Source organism: Opisthorchis viverrini (assembly GCF_000715545.1).
Source record: "Opisthorchis viverrini unplaced genomic scaffold opera_v5_169, whole genome shotgun sequence".
NCBI lineage: Eukaryota > Metazoa > Platyhelminthes > Trematoda > Opisthorchiida > Opisthorchiidae > Opisthorchis > Opisthorchis viverrini.
In genome coordinates, this window is record NW_008751824.1 from 363,015 (window position 1) to 384,044 (window position 21,030).

General features: G+C 44.5%; 2 protein-coding genes across 2 annotated transcripts in view; one reads left to right on the top strand and one right to left on the bottom strand.

Moving 5' to 3' along the window:
• Window positions 1-710: 710 nt before the first annotated feature.
• Window positions 711-12,774, top strand: T265_07350 (hypothetical protein; the record flags this gene model as incomplete). Its single annotated transcript, XM_009172849.1, has 4 exons — window positions 711-938; window positions 1,219-1,280; window positions 1,713-2,026; window positions 12,416-12,774. The coding sequence occupies 4 exons, from the start codon at window positions 901-903 to the stop codon at window positions 12,515-12,517; spliced, it is 516 nt and encodes a 171-aa protein (XP_009171113.1).
• A 2,582-nt stretch (window positions 12,775-15,356) lies between these two features.
• Window positions 15,357-21,030, bottom strand: part of T265_07351 (hypothetical protein) — a gene marked incomplete at both ends in the record, with an annotated part of 28,477 nt that continues 22,803 nt past the window's right edge. The window contains one exon of the mRNA XM_009172850.1: window positions 15,357-15,407. Within this exon, the coding sequence (XP_009171114.1) occupies window positions 15,357-15,407 (51 nt within the window). The remainder of the gene's footprint in view (window positions 15,408-21,030) is intronic.

The following is a 21,030-nucleotide window of genomic DNA, read 5'->3' on the forward strand; positions in this document are numbered from 1 at the left end:
GGACACAGCTAATTCTCAACCAACTTATTGCCTCTCACTTCTTTCCGCAGTCAAATGGGAACAGCTTTACTGCGAGCAGATGTTTTCCCAACACACTACATTGTAACAGATCTCGCAGGAACATCCCGGTAGGATACAAACAAAGGCGTTCGCAGTCAAACTGAGTTCAGTGGGATCTTCGTAGCTATACCTTTCTAAGCCTTGCAAATTAGTACATGGTAAGAATCCGCTCCGGCCTGTGGTCAGATAACCTGTACCCAGCACACCTTCGTGCCTTCGTTTCTGTGGCCCAAACGATCCTCTTTCCGTTGGGAGCCTGCTGTCACCTCCAAACCGGGCTGTCTTCCCAAAATTTGTGACATTGCACCCTAGGCCCAAATTGGGTGAGGTTCACCAAACACTTTGGGTAAATACCGCTGAATCCATATGACTCCGAAATGATGATCGGGTGGGTGTGCTTATTTCAGTATCGATGGGCGTTCTTCCATTGATAAGTTCTCTTAGAGAAAGGAGGCCTTTTAGGACTCAGTTTCACTTCTTCCTCTCTTTGTCGTGGCATTCATTCCTTACCGTTGTATCAGATTATAACCAGTTTATAACACTGGTTTTCTACTGCAGATACTAATGCTGATAGGTCGGCATACTCTCTGCAGCTCCACTTGAAGATAATTGAAGATCACTTCAATCATTTCCAATTGCCCAAGCGCGGTGTGAAACTTAATGGTGTAATGAGCTGGAAGCAGTGATAGGCATGGCGTTCTTCTTGTGCCTCTTTCTTTATCAGCACCAATTCACGAGTTCACGTCATAGTCAGAGCTGCTTTCTTAAAGTCACGCAACTCTACTGAGTGGTCGTTTCTAAACTCAGGCGTTTCGTGATTTTCAGCCCTCTCATTGATCCATGATGGCGCAACCGAATATACAGCAAATTTTCCAGCAGTAAGTATCGTTTACTTCAGCGCTTCATACTTTTTCTAGGGTCGATCGCAATAGAAGTGGCCAAATTGAAGGTCCGGAATTGCAAATGGCGCTGCAGAATGGTAAGTTTTATCACACCATCTATTCCGTGTTTGCTGGTTTTCGCATTTTGCACTGTGGTTCACATGACAGGCGTTTCTGATTTTCAGCCCTCTCATTGATCCATGATGGCGCAACCGAATATACAGCAAATTTTCCAGCAGTAAGTATCGTTTACTTCAGCGCTTCATACTTTTTCTAGGGTCGATCGCAATAGAAGTGGCCAAATTGAAGGTCCGGAATTGCAAATGGCGCTGCAGAATGGTAAGTTTTATCACACCATCTATTCCGTGTTTGCTGGTTTTCGCATTTTGCACTGTGGTTCACATGATCGGTCCGATTACTTCGAATTTCCCAGCAGTCCGAATGGAGGGGCTGACAGAAACAGTCTTTGGACCTGCAGACGGTCTAGGTGGAATTTTGATGAACATCCGAGAGGTGGACATAGCTGTGATCTTCCATAAGGCTTTAAAATAAATTGTGGTCTCATGGAAACGAAGTGTCAGTGTTGAACACTGATGTGCTAACCATGGTGCCGGTGGTGATAAAGCAAAATGATGCTTTATCGTTTGACTTCTTTAATCAGGTGGTATACAAAACCCAAACTCATCCATAGTCCTTGTTTCTTTGCCCCATTTATTCGCTCATGTCTCCTTTTTATCATCCTTACATTGCTCTTTACTTCGCATCCGTCAGGCGTTGGAACGCAGTTTAATATGAAAACAATCGACCTGATGATATGCATGTTTGACCGGGATGGGAATGGAAACATGAACATGCAGGAATTTGCCCAACTGTTCAACTACGTACAACAATGGATGGCCTGTTTCAAGCAGTATGACAGGGATGGATCCGGGACCATTAGTTGTCAGGAGCTCCACCATGCTTTGAGCTCATTTGGATTTCGTCTGTCTCCCCAATTCATCTCTCTGATGATCCGCAAGTTCGACAGAACCCGTCGTGGACAGATTGCTTTTGATGACTTCATGTTAGCTTGTGTTTGTTTGCAGGTAAGCTGTTTTCACTGGGTATTTTGTCCCAACCACTAGGGGACTATGTTGTCTTAGTAACCGATTGGGATATCAGGCAGATTTTTAACGAACGCTACCCGTTTGTTTGCCTCAAAACGACGATTGAAAATAAAATACTGATCACGTGACCCAGTGTTTAATAAATCGCACAAAAGTTCTCAAAGTGGGTCGTTCAAACTGTGATTCACCGATTTATGTACATCGGTCACCCCACTGACCTGTTTATCCCTAGTTATTGGGATGTGCAGTTTGATCCTGATCAACCTGTTTATGTCTTTTGCAGCCGTGGTTGGACGACATGATATCCAGAGCGTTCCTTTAGCATTAAAACACTAAAATTATGGTAAATTTGGTTGAGTTGGAGCATTTTTTCAAGCATTTCTCTTACGTTTATGCGGCCCAAAGCGACCGCTCATGGCATCTGTTTGTAGAGTGGATCCTAATAGCCGCAATGTGAGCACTGTATTGTAAATACATCTCGAGGTGGCAAGTCTGCTAAAGGACTCCCGACTACTGATGTTCGCAGTTGCTTCGGATGTTGTCGAAAAAGCGGGTAGATAATTTCGAACCACCTGCTTCCCTTATGTCACTGCGGTTAATCGCATCGCATACTACATACGAACGCCGAAAGGTGGGAAATGCAGGGTATTCTAAAGCTTTGGCTGTCGGACTTATTTAATTTGATTGTTTAAAGCTTGATTAATGATTGTGTGTCGAGGTAGCCTTGGATTAACCTACAGTTCTATTTACAGTTCTATTTTTATATAGAAACTCTAATGTTTTCCTGTATCTAACGTGTTAATCGGAAGGGAATACACCCATCTGTTTCGTACAACTGTTTGCTTTTTTACTGAGGTTGTGATAGGGGAAAAGAGCTGTAATGATAATAGTCCCAATACTGATGATAATAGGGGGGAATGTTGGTAGCTCAGGTAGCGTAGATGGTCGATGGTTTGTTCGCTGAGCTGGGCAATCTGACTGCACACGTTTCATCACCAATCGAAGTGACATCAGCAGTGCGTTTTCAGGGAGTGTAGTGGTGCGTAGCGATGGGTTGGTTGTTGCGCTACGCACCACTACGCTCCTTAACAACGCACCAATGATGTCGCGCCGATTGGTGATGAAACGTGCAATCAAACTGCCCAGGCCAGCGAAATAAACCAACGACTGATGTTGATAATTGTAGTAATCGTTCAGCTATGATACTTTTCTCGGCGCCTAGCTCCCATTCCACGCGAAGGAGGCATGGTGGCTGAGTTACTGTCAGGTTTCCCAACATGTGGAATATTTTCACTCTGGTATATCCGTACTCTCCTGCTAGTTTATTAGTTGACCAGCCATCAGAATTTCACGGTTAAGCTGGAACGGGACTTATTTCGGCTTGTTGGCAACATTCAGGGCCGCTAGTTCTTGATCTTTTTTACATATGAGACCTCAGTACAGTTCTCCAACCCGACATTCCTCTATTCGATGACGAGTAGTCGCGCTGATTATACAACCGCCGCACAAGGACTGCCTCATGAGAACCGGTTCATCAGCTACAACCATTGCTAAAATGTGTATTACGTTTGTCACTGTCCAGCAGAATTCAATTCCTTGTTTTTGGTTTTATTGGTCAGCAAAGCAAAGGTCGGTGACACTGGAGATAGCTCAGCTGAGACACCCTAAACATGCATCAAGCATGAGAGCTAAGCTATTGTCAGCGTGCCCGACTCCAGTCAGGAGCAATCGATGCTCCGTGGTTGGTTTGGAATCTTCCGGTCAGTAGCCTCGGGCCTTAACTACCGGGCCACCTCGAACCCAGCTCGGAGGATAGGAGTGTCATCATAACGGGCCGTTAGACATATTCCGACGCTGTGAAAGGTACTATCCATCATGGTCAGTGAAAAGAGGTCATGTTTTCCCCCTTGCGAGTGACTTGGAAGCAAAGTTAGTCGACACATTTCCGTAGGCGCTCATCTAGGCGAGCGATTCACAGCAGATTCTTGTAACAGAGATCAGACAACAGGGAACTAATCTTCGGCTGTGCGTTGTTCATGACTGGTTGGGAACTTCCGGTCAGTAGCCTCGGGCCTTAACTACCGGGCCACCTCGAACCCAGCTCGGAGGATAGGAGTGTCATCATAACGGGCCGTTAGACATATTCCGACGCTGTGAAAGGTACTATCCATCATGGTCAGTGAAAAGAGGTCATGTTTTCCCCCTTGCGAGTGACTTGGAAGCAAAGTTAGTCGACACATTTCCGTAGGCGCTCATCTAGGCGAGCGATTCACAGCAGATTCTTGTAACAGAGAGCAGACAACAGGGAACTAATCTTCGGCTGTGCGTTGTTCATGACCTATTTTTGGCCATCTTTAGCATAAACGCTTATACTCTCACCGAGTTAAGCCAGTTGAACCATGTGACAAACAAGTACCAAGACTGTCGCTACCTCAGAAGTTATCCATCTTGGGGTCCCCATCCGGGGAATACGACGGCCTCCAGTATGCGTGAGCTTGTTGATGGTGGTGATGCATTACGAAACTTTTGGCTCTTCTGATGGTTTACATGCAGTACATTTCCAAGCGACGGACATGGTCAGACTAGTTAAACGAACAGTGTGCATCTGGATAATCTGCGATGGCCTATTTATCTCTCGAAATTTTTGATGACCATACATAACCCAAAGACTGCTGACGTGATATGTGAATGCCTTCATCGGATAGGCTAACGTTTCCTTCTGGAGAGACCGTCTCAAGAAACTGAATGTGAGTGGTCTGTTCTGGCTAGGGGGAGTCAAACGTCGAAATGCTATCCGAGAGACCGATTAAAAGTGGGATACTCTCCCCATAAAGGTGTAACGGCACTACAGTTTCTGAGAGGATGATGCCCCTTTATTTCGATTTTGTTTTTCTCACCAGAGTTTCGGTCGGAAACAAGGACCGTACGTAAACATATTCGAAGCCGTTCACTTACTGTGTTTGCTCAGTCTGTTGTGTAAAGATACGTACAAGACGTGTTGTGAGCGACTTTAGTTGACATGATCAGCACAGATCGATATTGGATGCAAACCCTTGTTCAGTATCACGCGATCGACGAGTTGGTTGCGGTGATCACAGCACTCAACATCTTCCTGGTAATTTTGTTAATGGCCCTCTTGAATCAGGGGATCTTTGTTACTCATGTATCCTGATTCCTTCTTTGTTCTGCACCAACTAGTGTTGGCTTCTGCGAGTCTTCTGAACCCCTTATGTCACACTAAGCTGCTATTCCTGTGCTTCTCGTTTGATTCTGTTAATCCTGCACTGTACGAAGAGCCTAGCATACTTGCCGTCTGATGGTATCCAATCATAGACACCAAGAATTGTTTTCAACCTGACATTCGTCGTATATTATTCCTCGAAAGCCTCTTCATAATTGGGACAGATGTTTTATTTCAAACTGGACGAGAGCGTTTATATCTGTCAGTGAAAGCCTGTGGTGGGAGACTGTGTTCGGTGTCATCCGGGAAAGTACCACCTTCCAAGTCCAATGTGATTTTGTACTGTAAACCCCGGAATTAGGTTGGCCCCTTGCGTGTTTTTTTAGTGTTTTATCTCAGCTAACCGCTTATGTCAGATACCGTCTTCCACAGGATAGATGATTTCGATTATCCGAACTCTATGCTGAACCTGACACTTCTGGGACGACCTCAAGATAACCCCGGAATAGGTTGGCCCCTTGCGTGTTTTTTTAGTGTTTTATCTCAGCTAACCGCTTATGTCAGATACCGTCTTCCACAGGATAGATGATTTCGATTATCCGAACTCTATGCTGAACCTGACACTTCTGGGACGACCTCAAGATGTTGATGTCTGGCTGAACGGCTGGTACCGGTTGATATACGTAAGCGCACTCCACGGAATGGATCACTCCACCTTGCCACTCATCTGTTCCAGGTGTGAACAAGTAACATGGCCTAAAATATCCTCATGAGAATAAGACAAGCTCTTCTAGAAGCTTGTAGCTCGTGCTGTACGTTTGGTATCAAGAAAGCCTATGACAACTGTCATCAGGTTGGCAGTCTGTGCCCTCTTGGAAATCTGGTGGTAGGTAGGCCTCTATCATCATCTGATCTCTCACGTGCGCTAATTGAAGTGCCGTGGTTGTTCGAGTGCGTGCTGAAACAGAAGTTGTTTATTTCGACACAGAGATCAAGTGCAGTTCAGGCGTGACCCTCTTTTGAAGCAGTCATGCGTTCTTTTTGGTAGCTGCGTAATCTTTTCCTTCCAGTCGGAAATGAGGTGGGAGGCTGATAAAAGGCAGCCTCAAGACTTGCTCCCGCCTCTTTACATGGCTGACCATCGCCGAAACCTTCTTAGCTAACACGGTTAAAGGAACATAAATACTTCCGCTGTACCTCCCAGCTCGCGGAACGCCGAACACTGATGGATCAAGCAGATAACCAGGTTCGTCTTCATGTAAGCGCGCCACCTTTGTTTTTGTGAAACTACAAAGATGGACTCAGTAGTGTGATCCTAAGTGGAACATGGCTGGCTGCCCAAGGGAGTCTTCGCAAAGATGGTTCCGGATACAGAGCCTACTGGATCGGCTACCTAGCAGGAGAGAAACGGGATCATATCTGTTTTGTCCTGTCCGACCGTAAATTCCTGACCCAGAGCTATTTGAAATCAATCCATGTCTTAGCTCACTGCGGCTGAAATTGATGTGTCAAAATTACGTGACTATAATCGTTCGTATACTCCAGTAATATGCTCATCAGAAGACGATGAAGACAAGTTCTGCGCAGGTTGGTCTGTTCAGCGCCTCGAAGAAGACTCGCTATGCACCAACCTCCGCCGAGTGGGGTCTCCAGCAGTACTGGAACGATGTTTGTAGACTCCTGTGCAGACGTCTGCTTCCAATACACCTTCAATTGATTTGATAGTCGACTGTGAGCTGAGATTCCGTTTTTCCAAGATCATTGTGGACCTTATAGTATCAAAGAGGGACGTAAAAGAACCGAAACAGGCATTCGTACAAGACAATGGTCCTATCAATCCCCTTCTACGGCATTGAAACGTCGATCGTACACCGGTGCGACATTTGGTGCTTGAGCGCCTTTCGCATGAACTACCAGCCGCGTAAGCGTAGTGTTTCCTGGATTGAACGAGTGACTGATACGAAGGTCCTCCGACGGGTGACCAACTAATACCAGGAAACAGAATTCTAAATGACGAAAGTATCGATATCTGGACAGCTTGGTCGACACCTAAAACTGCCCCGCGTGGATCTCGTGCAATGGGAAGCGGATGCACAACACACGACCAGAGAGCTGGAATGTGCAAGACACAGAAATATCTGAGGAGATTTTGGAGCAGGAAACAGAACAAGCTGGGTGTGCGTCAACCGCTGTCATGTTTACGCTGACCGTATTGAACTGGCTGGCCAGCAGCGCACCGACAAAGTAAGTTTACCGGACCTACCTTAACTTTTCTAGGTCGTCGGATAGAAAATCCTGTGGCGGTTTTAGAAGCAGCTTTCCGTGACCATCACCGTACGGACCGAAACATGGAAAAAATGACTTATAACACTGAAAATTTGTGCTAATCCTGCAATGGTGCTAGAAGTGACTTTCAATGACCATTGTTTTGCAAAACAAATCAAACCAAACCGAAGCGAATTCGGTAACACATGCCAACCCAACATATGAGATTAAAAAGTTCATCGTTTTAAAAGTCTCAATCAATTTCCAAAATCAATCCTTGTCCGCTGTCTCGAGAACGTCCACTAGACGTAACCATTGGGGATGGCTCAGTGGTTAGAGCGCGAATTTACTGACCGAAAGGTCCGTGGTTCAAACCCGACATATGCACCTCGACTTCTGTTTACGCTCGGGCAACCTGACATTACCCCAACCTTTGTGCTTCCTTCAGGCGTCATGGCACCTGGGCACCGAAAGGGTGTTACAGCTGAACGGTAACCATCGGAATGAAGCAACGCTACTGCTCCACACCCATGATTTGTGACATTAAAATTTATACTGTCCAGGACAGGTGTATTCTGTGTTCTGTGGAAAGCTGCCCATCACCAATTTAAGCTTCGTTTACTTCGTTTCTTCTTATGGTTGCGGCCAATTTCTTTCACCACTTAATCAGCTGCACAGTGTGACTCCCGTAATAAAAATCCTTTGGGAACCCGACTTTCAAGAATCACCTTTCAGTAACAGTCCGCTGGGTGACTTCTGGCTCCCCACCGGCGTGAAGGCGTCCTTAAAATGGCATCATTTGTTCACTATATAGCAGACATTCTATCAGGCATCTCCACTTACATGCCGCTAGGCCTAGTGCGTTGCATGCACTGCCCATCTGTTTTCACGAGATGGGAGTAACCTTTTTACAAAGCCGTAACAACTCAAGTGGTGAACTTTTTCACAGTTAGCGGTGCTAATCAGCCTGGACTAAATCTGCTGTGGTCGCACAATTGGTCTTTGATTCATTTTCTCGCTCGCTTGAGACAGCCTATAGCGTACCCAACTGACCACAGCTGTTTCTATAGGATGGTCCAGAAAATTTTACTGGCTTTCCTGACCTGATCGTGTTGGGTTAGACGGGCCCAAGCCTGATCGGTCCATATCCTGACCTGTCAGGGTGTCCTTTCTGGTCCATAGCTTGTTTGCCAATCAATCGTGCAGTTGATGTGATCTTCGCTTAGTCCGAGTCACCCGCCTCCAGATAATCTCCCAAATTCTAAATGTGGTGTGGTAAATGCTAGTGTGCATGCGAACCAATTCCAAAGAGGTTGACTACGAAGTTTTCAGGAAATGGAATATTATTACCTACAGCAGTCCCATAGCTCGAGCGTGGACCGTTAAACAGTGCGCAGTTGCGCACAAACGAGCTAACTTTGCTGCACCGACTATCATGAGTGTCTCTTACTATATAGGCATCCATTAACCGACTTAAATTGCAACGTCAGGTGTGCTGAGCGATGGAAAAAACAAGCCATTATTACCGGCTACATAGAATACCGATTATCTGCAGATGCTACAGAAAGGCTGAAAATGAGAACCTTCGGAAAAGCTCATGGTCCGGAAGTGTCCCGGAACGAATGGTGACTGTTGCCCCTAATTTCGTCCGAGGATAACCAAACGGCATTCCTCCGATTTCCGGCCCCTTAGTTTATTCGGTAATGGCATAAATCGCTTTCCGAATGCCGGCTGACCACCTGATTCATGCATCGGCTAATCCCTATACGACTTAGGGCAAGTCAGTCAGCGGAATCCGGCCTCCACCTGTCACCTTGAACAATGAAACAGTTCTCGCGCAACCATCGGATTCCGTTGGACAGCAATAATTTTCTTTTCAAGGTATGAGATTTCGCATCACCCTTCGGAATTCAAGATCCTGAACGAAAATATCGGGAGGAATGTTGTTCTGGCTCGCTCGGCCCAGTGGATAGGATTGCGGGCTTGTATCTGGATTGCGGCGTCATTTCTTCACAGGCATTTTTAAATCGACCCTTCTTCTGATACTTCATACATTCGTTTCCTTCCAGGACTGTACTCTATGGTACTCCCTCTATCTAGCGACCCTTCTCCTCCAATACGACCGTCGAAATCTGCACGACTATTGCGGTGTTAGGCTCTTGGTCCCTTGTCTCTCACGACTGAATTTACCTGGCTTTTTCGAAACCGCCGTAGAGCGCGAATTCGCTTCCCTGTGAAACCATCCAAGTCTGCTTTGTTGATGCGTGTTTGTGTCCTTCTCTCCAAAATACTTTTGTTTAGGGTACGCACCTTTCTTCTTTCTTCCGTCTACCCCTACAGAATCTGACCAACGCTTTCATGCCCCATGACACGCAGAGGAATGGCAATGCGCAGTTCTCCTATGAAGCCTTCTTGACTGCTGCTTTCACTGTTGTTGCCTGAAGTGTATTGACTCGTGTGCTCTCGAAAATCTTGCTCTTTTTGATATTACGACAAACTTCTTTATTTTATTCCCATTCTCTGAAGGGTGTTCCGTATCAAACCATTGTGTCGATTTTGCAATTGCTGTGCTTTTTGCTGCTTTTTCCATAAACCGTGGTGCGGTGTCTTGAGTTGCTTTCACGTCCCTGGTTCAATTCGGCATTTGCATAGTTTCCCATACGACACCCCTTTTCGTCCGTTCTGCGTGCTGTGGCCGCGATGTTTGGAGAACGGATTGGAAGTGCGCTTCTATTGATGGCCTGAGAACCTAGAACTTTGCTGAGCGACCAGTTTCAGTGATGAATTTAAATTTTTGGGAGGATGGTTGATGTGAACATGTTTATTTGGTTCCTCTTACAAATCGGAGAGTTTTCTCCGAACCCTATTCTTCCTCCTCACGTCGCTTGGAACTGGTGAAGGGGAATGCATCTGGTGCCGTGATGCGCGATCATTAAAAACGTTGTAGTGGATTAGGATTAAATTGGTCGCAAGTTGCTCTGTTCGACTTTGACGCTTTCGAACAGTTCGATGCCATAGGTTACAACTCGTTTTGACCCCCGCCTGATCACTTCTTCGGAGTAAACTGTCTCTGTGGAAGGAAGGGCAGAATAAGCAGGATTTATTCTTCCCCCAGTAGTCCTCAGGTCGACCGCCACGAAAGATACTTTCCAAGTTCTGGTCGGGAACAAACCCTTGTCATATTGTTTCAGCATGACCATCCCAAGTTCTTCCGGAAAGGCTTCTTAGCGACCTAATACTGACGTAGTCTTCGTTCTAGACTATTTTTTTTTACTAGCGTAGAGATATTCCCGGATTTGGAACTGCTCACAGTTGGCTCATCAAGCGATTGGTTTCTGATGTTGTAGGGTTGTGACATATGGCTTGATTAATTCGGCACATCGGGCCCTCCTGAATGACTGACTTTCATTCAAAGAGCCCTTCAAATAGACGAGCAGTCAACATTCGCAAGCAGCGGTAGGTCGTACGTATCGCCCCAAACACCGCGTATGAATTTTTTGTTCACAAGCTGGGCATGCTGTCGGCTATCGCAAACTCCCCCATGATGTTCGTGACGGAACATATACGATTAAAGTGAACTCATGTGAAATGCCAGACACCCTGTGCTTTTGTTGTTGTTTTCTATGCTGTATTCTTTCCTTCCAAATCCTGTCAGTAGATTTTGCTCACACCAGTTAGCCTAAGTTGATTTACTCGGCTCTCTGTTGTCAGACAAAGCATGCTTATGTGTTAGCTTCGCGTCTTTTGTTTATTTTTCCTCCAGCACCGTAGCCATTACCAACTTCAAATGCTTTCGTAGCTGTTCGCATCTTCAAGTTTCATAGCTGTTTCACACAGACCATACGCTTTGCATATGATTTCACCGACTTATTCGTTCAGCCATATGCCAATGAGCCCCACTGTTTCCGGTATGGGTGATCTTTTGTTTACCTGTCCGATCTGATGGTCTCAGAAAGAGTTGAAACACGCGACTCACATGTGCACAAACAAAAGTGGTTATGAAATTTTCACTGTTCTCTTCATTTCTCAACTATTATCGCCACAGACATTATTTCTAGGATCCTCGTTCTCTGTAACCTCAAAAAAAAGTCTGGATAAAAGCGGAGGAAGAACACTGTTGACATGTTTTGACAGCCATAACTGGCAGGGTCTCCGATCGATTGCATGGAAAATCACATGTATTCCATCTTGCCTAGCCAAATTTCTTCTGCGTTTGCGCCACTAGATTCAACGTCAAAACTAGCATCCCTCTCCATAGACGATGACATGATTAGGATGAACCATGATCAAGTCATCACATCCAGTAATTGCGCAACTTGTACAGCCAGAATGTTGTGTCCCTTGTTGCGAACCGGATGATACTATTCTGTGGTTTTGATTTTGAAGAAATCAGATAATTGGGCTTCACAACAACCATGACCACACTTGTCGTGTTGTGGTGACCTCGGGCTATGTCGTTTCACTGTGAAAATGCATCTGTCATCAATTTATAGTGCGTGATGTATGTCCGGGTTAACAACTGCGCCACGGTGGCGTGCTGGGTAATTTCCCACTTTCGTTCTCCTTGTGAAACTCTACGGTTTGTTCCAGCCCCACTACTTCTTTGCCTAGACACGGTGATTTCTTTCGCCTGTCTCATTCAATCGTGCAAGCACGAACCGACGAATCTAACCCTCTACCTTGTGGATTTGCCAGTACAATGTAGTTTTCTGTTTTCCGAGTCTAGCTGTTTGCCTGTTCTGTTCGTTCATCTGTTGGGTGTGTTGCTTCCATCGTAGGAAGAAATTCTTGCAGTCCAGTCTAGCCAACATGCTGACAATCCCAGGTCTTCTAGGTTGGCTATTGTTGTGTTTTCCCCAGGTTTTTTTCTATTATGTACTTTTAACCCGCCAACTTTTCTGTCCACTCCTCTTTTCCATTAGAACCTTACTAGCGCCTTCATGGTACACGATTATAACAGGAATGGATACGCCCAATTCTCCTATGAGGATTTCCTCACCGCGGCCTTGAGAGTGCTGGTTTGACCTCTACTCTATTTACCTGGCTACATATGGATCTTTATCGATACCATTGGATCATTGCTTTGTCTAACTGACAAATCTGCCCATGTGTAACCCATCCCTCTTGGTTCACCATTTTTTACTAGTCGATTGGATTAATATTTTATGCTTCTGGCTGAACCAGACTTATGGAACTTGACTTGCTTTTTCAAGGCTTTTTCGGATTCATCTGAACAACGGAAATTTAGGCAACGCTCACTGTTTTTCATGTGCAATCGGCTGTTTGTTTACGATAACAAAGCGCTTTGAAAATGTGCTGTGTGACATCCATCTGTTAAACATTTGATGGTTGTCAAGGGTGGTCAGTACTTATGTGGGTGGGATAGGACTTTTGCTGTGTCACCAGATTCACTAGTATCATTGAGGAAAAAACATACTTCATCTAGCCCGACATAACAGTACTTACAAGGTTGCTGAGTAATCTTCGGCGGCCCATTGCCGGTTTCGCCCTTTGAGCAGCTCACCAAGTAGGCGTGGTCCTCGAATTCTCATGACATTTCCCCCCTAATTGAGGGTGGTGCAAATCAACGAGGGACTCAACTCAGTGTTGGCTGAGTCTATCGCTTATAACGATCTTCAGCCGAATGTGCTGCGCACCGGCTGTTCCATGTTAAAGTTGAGACAACAGCTGAGAAATCGAATCAGTATAACTGCGCCTGGGGTTCCGGAGGTATGTTGATATTTGAGCTAGTTTTCCTGTTTATCTACCAGCTAGGATCATTTGGGCGTTTGGAAAGCCCTTATTGAATAGGGGAGTTTAAGTGTTCTGCCACCATCACACGGATATGGCAAGATCCCGTTAGATTGTCCCCATTCGCGTTATCTCTGGTGAAAAAATCGGCCTGAAAATGCAGAAATTGTTTCGTCACACTCGTTTTATGGGAAGCCTGAGATAACAACCTAGTCTTCGCACAACTGAAGACCGGCGGAAAAACCGTGGAGATCTATTGGAAGTAATGGCCGAATTCGAACAACTGCTCCCGATCCACCTCTAGCCTTTTGAACTATTCACCACTGCAGGGTAGCGGTTTCTCGATTTTCCACACTTAGCTGATTCCGCCTGCTGAATTGATCTGTTAGGATCCAGCCACTACTAAATACAACATTGTTGTGTCGTGTGATGCTAGCTGAGTGATTTCGGAACTTGATGCAGTTTATTCTGTCACGGTAGTATAGTTACTTGAGTGGGAAAACCTCCAGGAAGAAGACAAAGGGCACCAGATGAAGATTGGCTAAATTGCAGGTGAACCAATAGGAAGAAAGAGCGCTGCGGCTCAGCTGGCTACAACAGAGATTAAATAAAATCTCAGTGAAATATTACAAAGGGTGGAATTGTTCGTTAGGACCTGACTGTCCTAACAAACATAGACATGTCTTGAAACAGAGACAGGCAGATGACTGTAATTTTCCTTGGCATACTAATCTTCCGATATCTAGATTAGGAGTAGAGGTTGAAACGAAACGTCCATCGTAAGCTTATATGTAGTTGTTAGTATCTTCATTTCAGCAGCTACAAACGAGGGCCAGTCCAAAGTCTGTTCCACGAGGCAGACTCATCTGTACAACTGAACAACTATCGAATGAAAATTTGGTGAAAAGGGATCTGTTGGGCAAGCGCTACGTGAAAAAGTTAAGTGCTTTATTGGTTGTTGATCTGTTCTCCGAGCTTGGCAATAGACTTGCAAACATTTCGGCGCCATACGGGGAGACATCGTCGTTGCGCCCGGATGATGCCTCCTCGTATGGTAACGAAACGTTTGAAAGTCAATTGCCAAGCTCGGAGAACAGATCATCAGCTACTTGGACCTCCCATTTAATGTTTTCTTACAGAGTGAAAGAAGAAGATAGCAATCTCAAACAACAGACAGGAGCCTCAGTCCGTTTTGAACCACAATTGTAGAGCAGCTCAGCTAGACAAGGGAAGTCGAGAGGCAGAGGTGGACCTTCCGGTCAGTAAATTCGCGCTCTAACCACTTGAGCCGTCTCATACATAGGTCATGTTTCCTTTGATTGAAGTGAGTTTGTGGACCGGCTGTCATTCTGTATGTCTTCAACTGCACTCTTCGGGGGTCTTTATGTTCTATCCTCAATGGTTGCCATCAACTCGCTCTAATCATGGTGTTTTTTTCCAAATGTGGTAACTGCCCAACGAGTAAGTGCCTGGGTTAGGTACCCACTCGATAAGATTTTTACCTTCTAGGACGAGTGGAAGGCATTCGACAAAGTTGCTTTCGAATAAGTGTTACCCCCCGACAAAAACTTTTTGTGGTGACTGTCCGATCTCAATGTATAGCAGAATACACGTTAATCTATGTTTAAGTTCTCACTTGCTTTACAAAGTGGTGTTCAATGGGTTCACCTGAACCACTCTTCATTAGATATGCTGCGCAAATACCCCTACACGTTCAAGTTGGACCAGTATAGTCATATATGTAAAACCAGTTCAATTGAAGCATAAGGCGTCATTTGCGTAACGCATTAGCTAAAAGAATACAATAAACGGGTGGCTTAGCGGACTGTTGCTTCAACAAGATTTAAAGTTGTCATTATCATCATCATTGTCGTACTTGTCGTTTGTGTGGTACATCCATTCTGGCTTGAAATAGGGTTGAAAGAGGTTCTCAGACGACTCCCCATTCGAGCCACACAAAAGCCAAGTTTCTGATCCGTTATTGCCCTAAAAAAGTTTCATTGTATTTAATTCACATCTGATCGGATCGAATAAAGTCGTATGTGTGGATCCTTATCTGAGTTGTCATCTTAAGCCGCTGGTGTAACTTGCCTGGTTGCCTTTTAGTTTTCGTTACTGATCCACATTTCTATTGTTGTAAATTAGTAGGAGGATTCGCTGGTACTGAAAGAATAAGTACAAGTACACGTAGCATGGATGACATCATGCTCCTGGGGATAGACTCGGACAGCCGACTCTTCATCCTGTAAGAGAGACGTTGACGGTTCGGGTCCGTTCTCGGGCGTGTCCCGCCGATCATGCTACGTGTACCTGGACTTCTAATGTCAATACGTCCATATTGCATATAATGTATCGTTTTATGTGCAGTATTAAACTCAGTTTTACTATACACTAATTGTACTGGATTGTGTCTGTTCCTTGCGTACACTTGAAAACGTATCACTTTAAAACTCTGGACATTCATGAGTGTTGAACCTATATAGCAGTGGTACAGATGAATTCCTTTGATCACCTTTGTATTTATTATCGGATAGCAATAAGCACTCGTATCTGTGTGCTTTGAGCGCACCTGACAACTGATGTGGGGTCCAACGGTTTAGTTATTTCCACTTCACTTCATGATTTTGGCTCATCGCTGGAGCATTCCGATGGCTTTTTAGTCATCCTCTGGTCCTATTCGCTTGGATTTACACAGATTACAGGGCTTTCGGCTGTTTACACATGCGCCTCAACGTAAACTTCATGTGACGACTTATAATGCGCCCCAATGCATCGGCGCATCCGAAAATGGATGCCAACCCATCACTGAAGAGGGAATATTTTCGTCAAGTCAGTATGCGCTATGGTTTTCGTATTAAACTGTCGATACGTCCGTGAATACATCGTAATGAAGAAGCTGTTACATCAGTAACAAAAAATGTCCCCAATTTTACTGCTGACGTTGACTGACCGTCCACTCGAAGGGCCGGACGGTCGAACTTAGGGGAGCCAAATAGTGCCATTACATTATAGAAAAGCAATATAAGAGCTGTACTGATGCATAATGACCTCTGGGAGTAGAATTTGCTCAGCGATGGTCAATAATTCATTCTACCATGCTCGTATTAAGTTTAGCCCTGAGTGTCAGAATCCTATCCAACATAACTATTTTGGGTGTGTTCATACCCACGACTTGTATAGTACGGATGGCACCGAAGACACTCGTTCTGCTGCCGCGGACAATTTGGAACATTTTGGTGGTATGAATGAGGCTGGAAAGAGCTATCAACCGAACAATCAAACCAGTTCGCGGAATAGAGTAGAATATGGAACTAGGTGTCACCACGTTGTTCTGCTCAGCCTTCCGCAACCCATCCAGAACATTGAAATAAGTATGTGATCATTAACTGAATCTGGGTTTTCGGAGTATATGGAGTCAGTTGGGAAGCTCATTCACTCAAGTAGCACGTGAACAACATTGGATATCATAAGTACCTTTTGAAATGAGGATCACCTGCTAATCTGATCACGAGTGAGGGCTGAAAACGCTATGCAGCAGTAGCTTGACAGAATGCTAAGGTTGTGTCAAGCTGTGGAGCGAACTCTTTTGTGTTTAAACTAACCAATTTCAAGATCGATATTGTGACGCAGAGCGGATAACAGTACGCTATGATAAATGCTGTAAGACTTAAAACTGGTTTACTGACAGGTTTATACAAACGATAACATTTTGTAAGCTGGTCCAATAAAGTCTTCATACAGTGGACACAAAATCGGCACCTAACTGTTCGGATTTTAGCTTCTGAACAGCAGTTTTATTAGAGAGAGTGTGTGTGTATGTGTTGAAACACCGGCCTGAAGGTTGCGGTTTCGAAATTCCCTGAATTTGGTCAGATGTGAGTTGCGAGTGATTCCCAATAAGGATGAAACAGCCGTACAATACTCCTCTACTTTTTAGCATAGACTGGCGTGTCAGATGTGGTTGCGAGTGATTCCCAATAAGGATGAAACAGCCGTACAATACTCCTCTACTTTTTAGCATAGACTGGCGTCACTGACGGGATGGAATCTAAATTGAAAATAACGACGTCTCCTCACACTATGGTCGAAATATATTTTATCAAAGCGTCCAGAAAGGGCCACCAATCATCATTTCTTAAAAGTGAGGCTACGGTTATGAGAAGCCTTTCAGGAAGCGCATCTTCTTGTTCAGTTTACTGACCTTTCGCACGTACAGAGATATGGTATGCTTATTAGTAAAAGGGTCAGCAGAGTTTACTGATTAGTCGCACTTTTGGGCTTTGTGGTTTGACGCGACTGGATGGCTGAACCCACTTCGGTAAATCTGAGGTCATTTCATTCCCCGCGCAACCGTATTCCACAGACGCAAAATATTAGACAATGGCAAGTGCCTAGCAAACACCAGTCGTGTGGGCTGGGTGAAGGCGCCCCCACCTTAAAAAGCAAATAGCTTTCTTGGACCTTTTGCTTCTAAATCTGCCTATATCAGGTTTTCTGTTTACAACAAATAGAATTTTCATAAAGGAAACTACTCATAAGGTTGCTGAAAACTCTTCGACAGCCCACGACCGGTTTCGCCCTTTTTGAAGCTCATCAGGTAGGTGCAATCTCCGGGGTTACGTCAACCCCTTACGTTGTACTTGAACATAAATTGGACTCATTTCGATTTCAATTTTCCTACCCCTGGAATTCGGCATTGAACAACTAAAGGACAGGAAAATCGGTACAACGTATTTTATAATACATCAGATATCCAAATCGACCTAATCAGTAATGGTTGGTAGATGGTTAAGCCGAGAAAAGTCTGAATGTGTTCAAAATACCCATAACGATGAAAGGAATGTCTGGAAGAAATGTGGTCCCACGAAAACCAAATCTATGCCCTGAGTTATTTTAAGACTCGCCTAATGCCATGCGCATACAAACGAGGTCACAAAGTCACCAGCAGACAGCACAACGTAGTAAGAAATAAAATGGTCAAAACTAAATGGGATAAGCAATGTTCCAGTTAAAGAGAAAAGTCAAAGTCGAGCTGATGCATTAATAGTTCAAGTAGAGTTCCAAGCACTGCTGCCTGTACTTATTTACGTATTATTAGATTTATTCTTACATCACACCTGGGTCACTGAACGATATTCTTTGACAATATTCCGGTTTATTGCTTTACCAGAGTGGCAAGCTCAATTTGGATACCGAAATGAGCATATTTCCTGAGGAGATATTGATTATATATTCATAAGTGCGCTACTGGTTTGTTTCGCAAAAGTTCGTCGTAACTTCATTCCTTCTCCCGTCAGGCCTGGTCAAACAGGAACCACACCTGATTGTTCAAGCCGATGCCACCAACACGGAGTACCGGTGGGAGTCCTTATGTTTAAATTCCAATGATGGATGCCCAACAAAATCGGGATTTACTAGTCATGACTTGTCACGATGTCCATTAAAGGGATTATGGCAAAATATGAGTAGGTCGGTCGTGCTATTTGATTGTTAGTTCGTTTGCCCACCGTGGCAGTTGCATTACAATTCACTTGTCAAACTCGGCAAAACAAACCAATAATCAAAAGGATTATGATTTACCGATTGAGTTTGAATGTACTGGTCAGGCCGATATCTCCATGATGCTTCCACAAAAGCGGAGAGACGGAGGGTGAGTCTAAGAGGTGTTTATTCTTCACACTTGCCATACATGACTGGCCAAACCTCTGATTTAATGCAGTCAAATGTGCACAAATTTGCTTTGGGGTTGTGGCCCCATATCACTGTGTTGGATTGGTCTCTGAGGGGTATCTACCTGACATTTATGGTAGGAATTATTTTGGGACTGTTTCAAAACTTGACCTTAAGTGCTCAAATTATGTTTTGGACGTGGCCCGAATAATTTCCATTTCAAACCAGTCCTGACGGTAGCAGATGAAAGTGTCTGCCAGGGTACCAGATCATCTTAGTTGAGTTGCTTTCTCACTTATTCGGTCTCAAAGGATGGAGAATCTTAGCTTAGCCACCCTAACTGAAAAATAGGCATACTTTGATCACTTTCAGATGACCGGGTGGAATTTCACAGACTCCTTGTCACTGGTTTTCACCAAGTGAGCAAACTTAGAACCAAGCCAAGCTCACCAGTCTTCGTAGACAGCAGATACGGCTGAAAACCGCATGCAATCACCAAGGTTCCAGATGACTCTTGAGAAAAGTTTGGCTTCAATGGCTGTATGAATCAACGGATATATACTAAAATATTCTATGGCTTACTGAACCGAATTTTCCCGGATCAATCCAATTGTTTGTAATGCACTACTCATGAGGTTACTGAAAACTCTTCGACAACCCACGACCGGTTTCACCCTTCTTGAGGCTCATCAGGTAGGCGCAGTCCCCGAGTTTCCGTCAACCTTATGTTCTACTCATTTGCACTCATTTGCATACTCATTTGCAAACTAATTTGGTTTTGCGAGAGACTCACCTGGAACCCAGCTGAATCTCTCGGTTTTGATGTTTCCAGGCAACTGAATGTGCTGCATCAGGCCAACTCATGTTTCCGTCGCTACGATATTCGAGATATCGCGATATATATATATATATATATATATATATATATATATATATATATATATATATTTGTAATACACTACTCATAAGGTTGTTGAAAACTCCTCGACAGCCCACGACCAATTTCGTCCTCCTTGGGCCTGGAAACAGCAAAACCAAGAGATTCAGCTGGGTTCCAGGTGAGTTTCTCGCAAGACCAAATTAATTTGCAAATGAGTGTATTTCGCCAATCTAATTGTTATTTTTCCCACAATTCTAGTTTGATTGTTCGATGTGTACACTTGGTGTGAGCTGTCATCAAGTCTTGTGACTTTAATAACTATCGTATACAGCAGAAACTGCAGTCTCTAGCCTTTCTTCGCTCCGCACGGTCAGACCGCAACATCTGAACCTTTCAATACTGCACTCTTCGAAGAAGTGCACTGTTTTCGCCACTAAAGTCAAGAAGTATTACCCTTATTTTTCATGACGATGATTATACAGAGGCAGGAGATTCGTGAGAATTAGTAAGATTTTGTCCTCTAATTTGTTTTATGTCAACCCAATACGAAACAGCAGCGTATGTATAGTGTGTCTGGTCAGAGCTCCGGATCAGTAGGCTTTCGAGCAGCATCTGGACGCTCAACCCACACCGTTGGGTGGCATGACTAATGGATATCTCAAAGCCTGAGATCAAATCAAACAATCTAGTTGTGGCCTACTTTTGGTTCACAGCCCACATGGATTCGGAGATCTGAAATAGCATAGGGGATTGGTCACGGTGTTAAGAATGCACTTGATATCGATTGCTGCTCACCCCTAAGTATTTCCAACACTCCCGGTTGTGTTGACAAAAATGTTTGAAACAAGGATGTTATAACTGGAATAACCGAATTATCGATGTCATAGGCGGAATTAATTATGCCTTGATTCTATTTTATCTTGATAGAAACCCCCCTGGTACGTGCACGAAACTTTACAGTATAACAATTCGTCCTCTGTAAATACCAATGGGTTGAAAAATCAACCCACCCGATCTGTCTTGTCAGTCAGACAACTTGTCCAGAAGAATTAATTTTTCCGGCATGAGTCGACGCTCCACTTGGGGCTCATTGAATGTGTAAGAACATACAACGGTTTTACCTGCGGTGAGTTGGTGGCGACTCTCCAAGCCCAAGCGGAACCGTTAATTTGTTCTTCAAGCTCCGACTTGTCAGTCCTCTTGAACACGCTCCGAAGTCGGTATGTTTTCCACTTA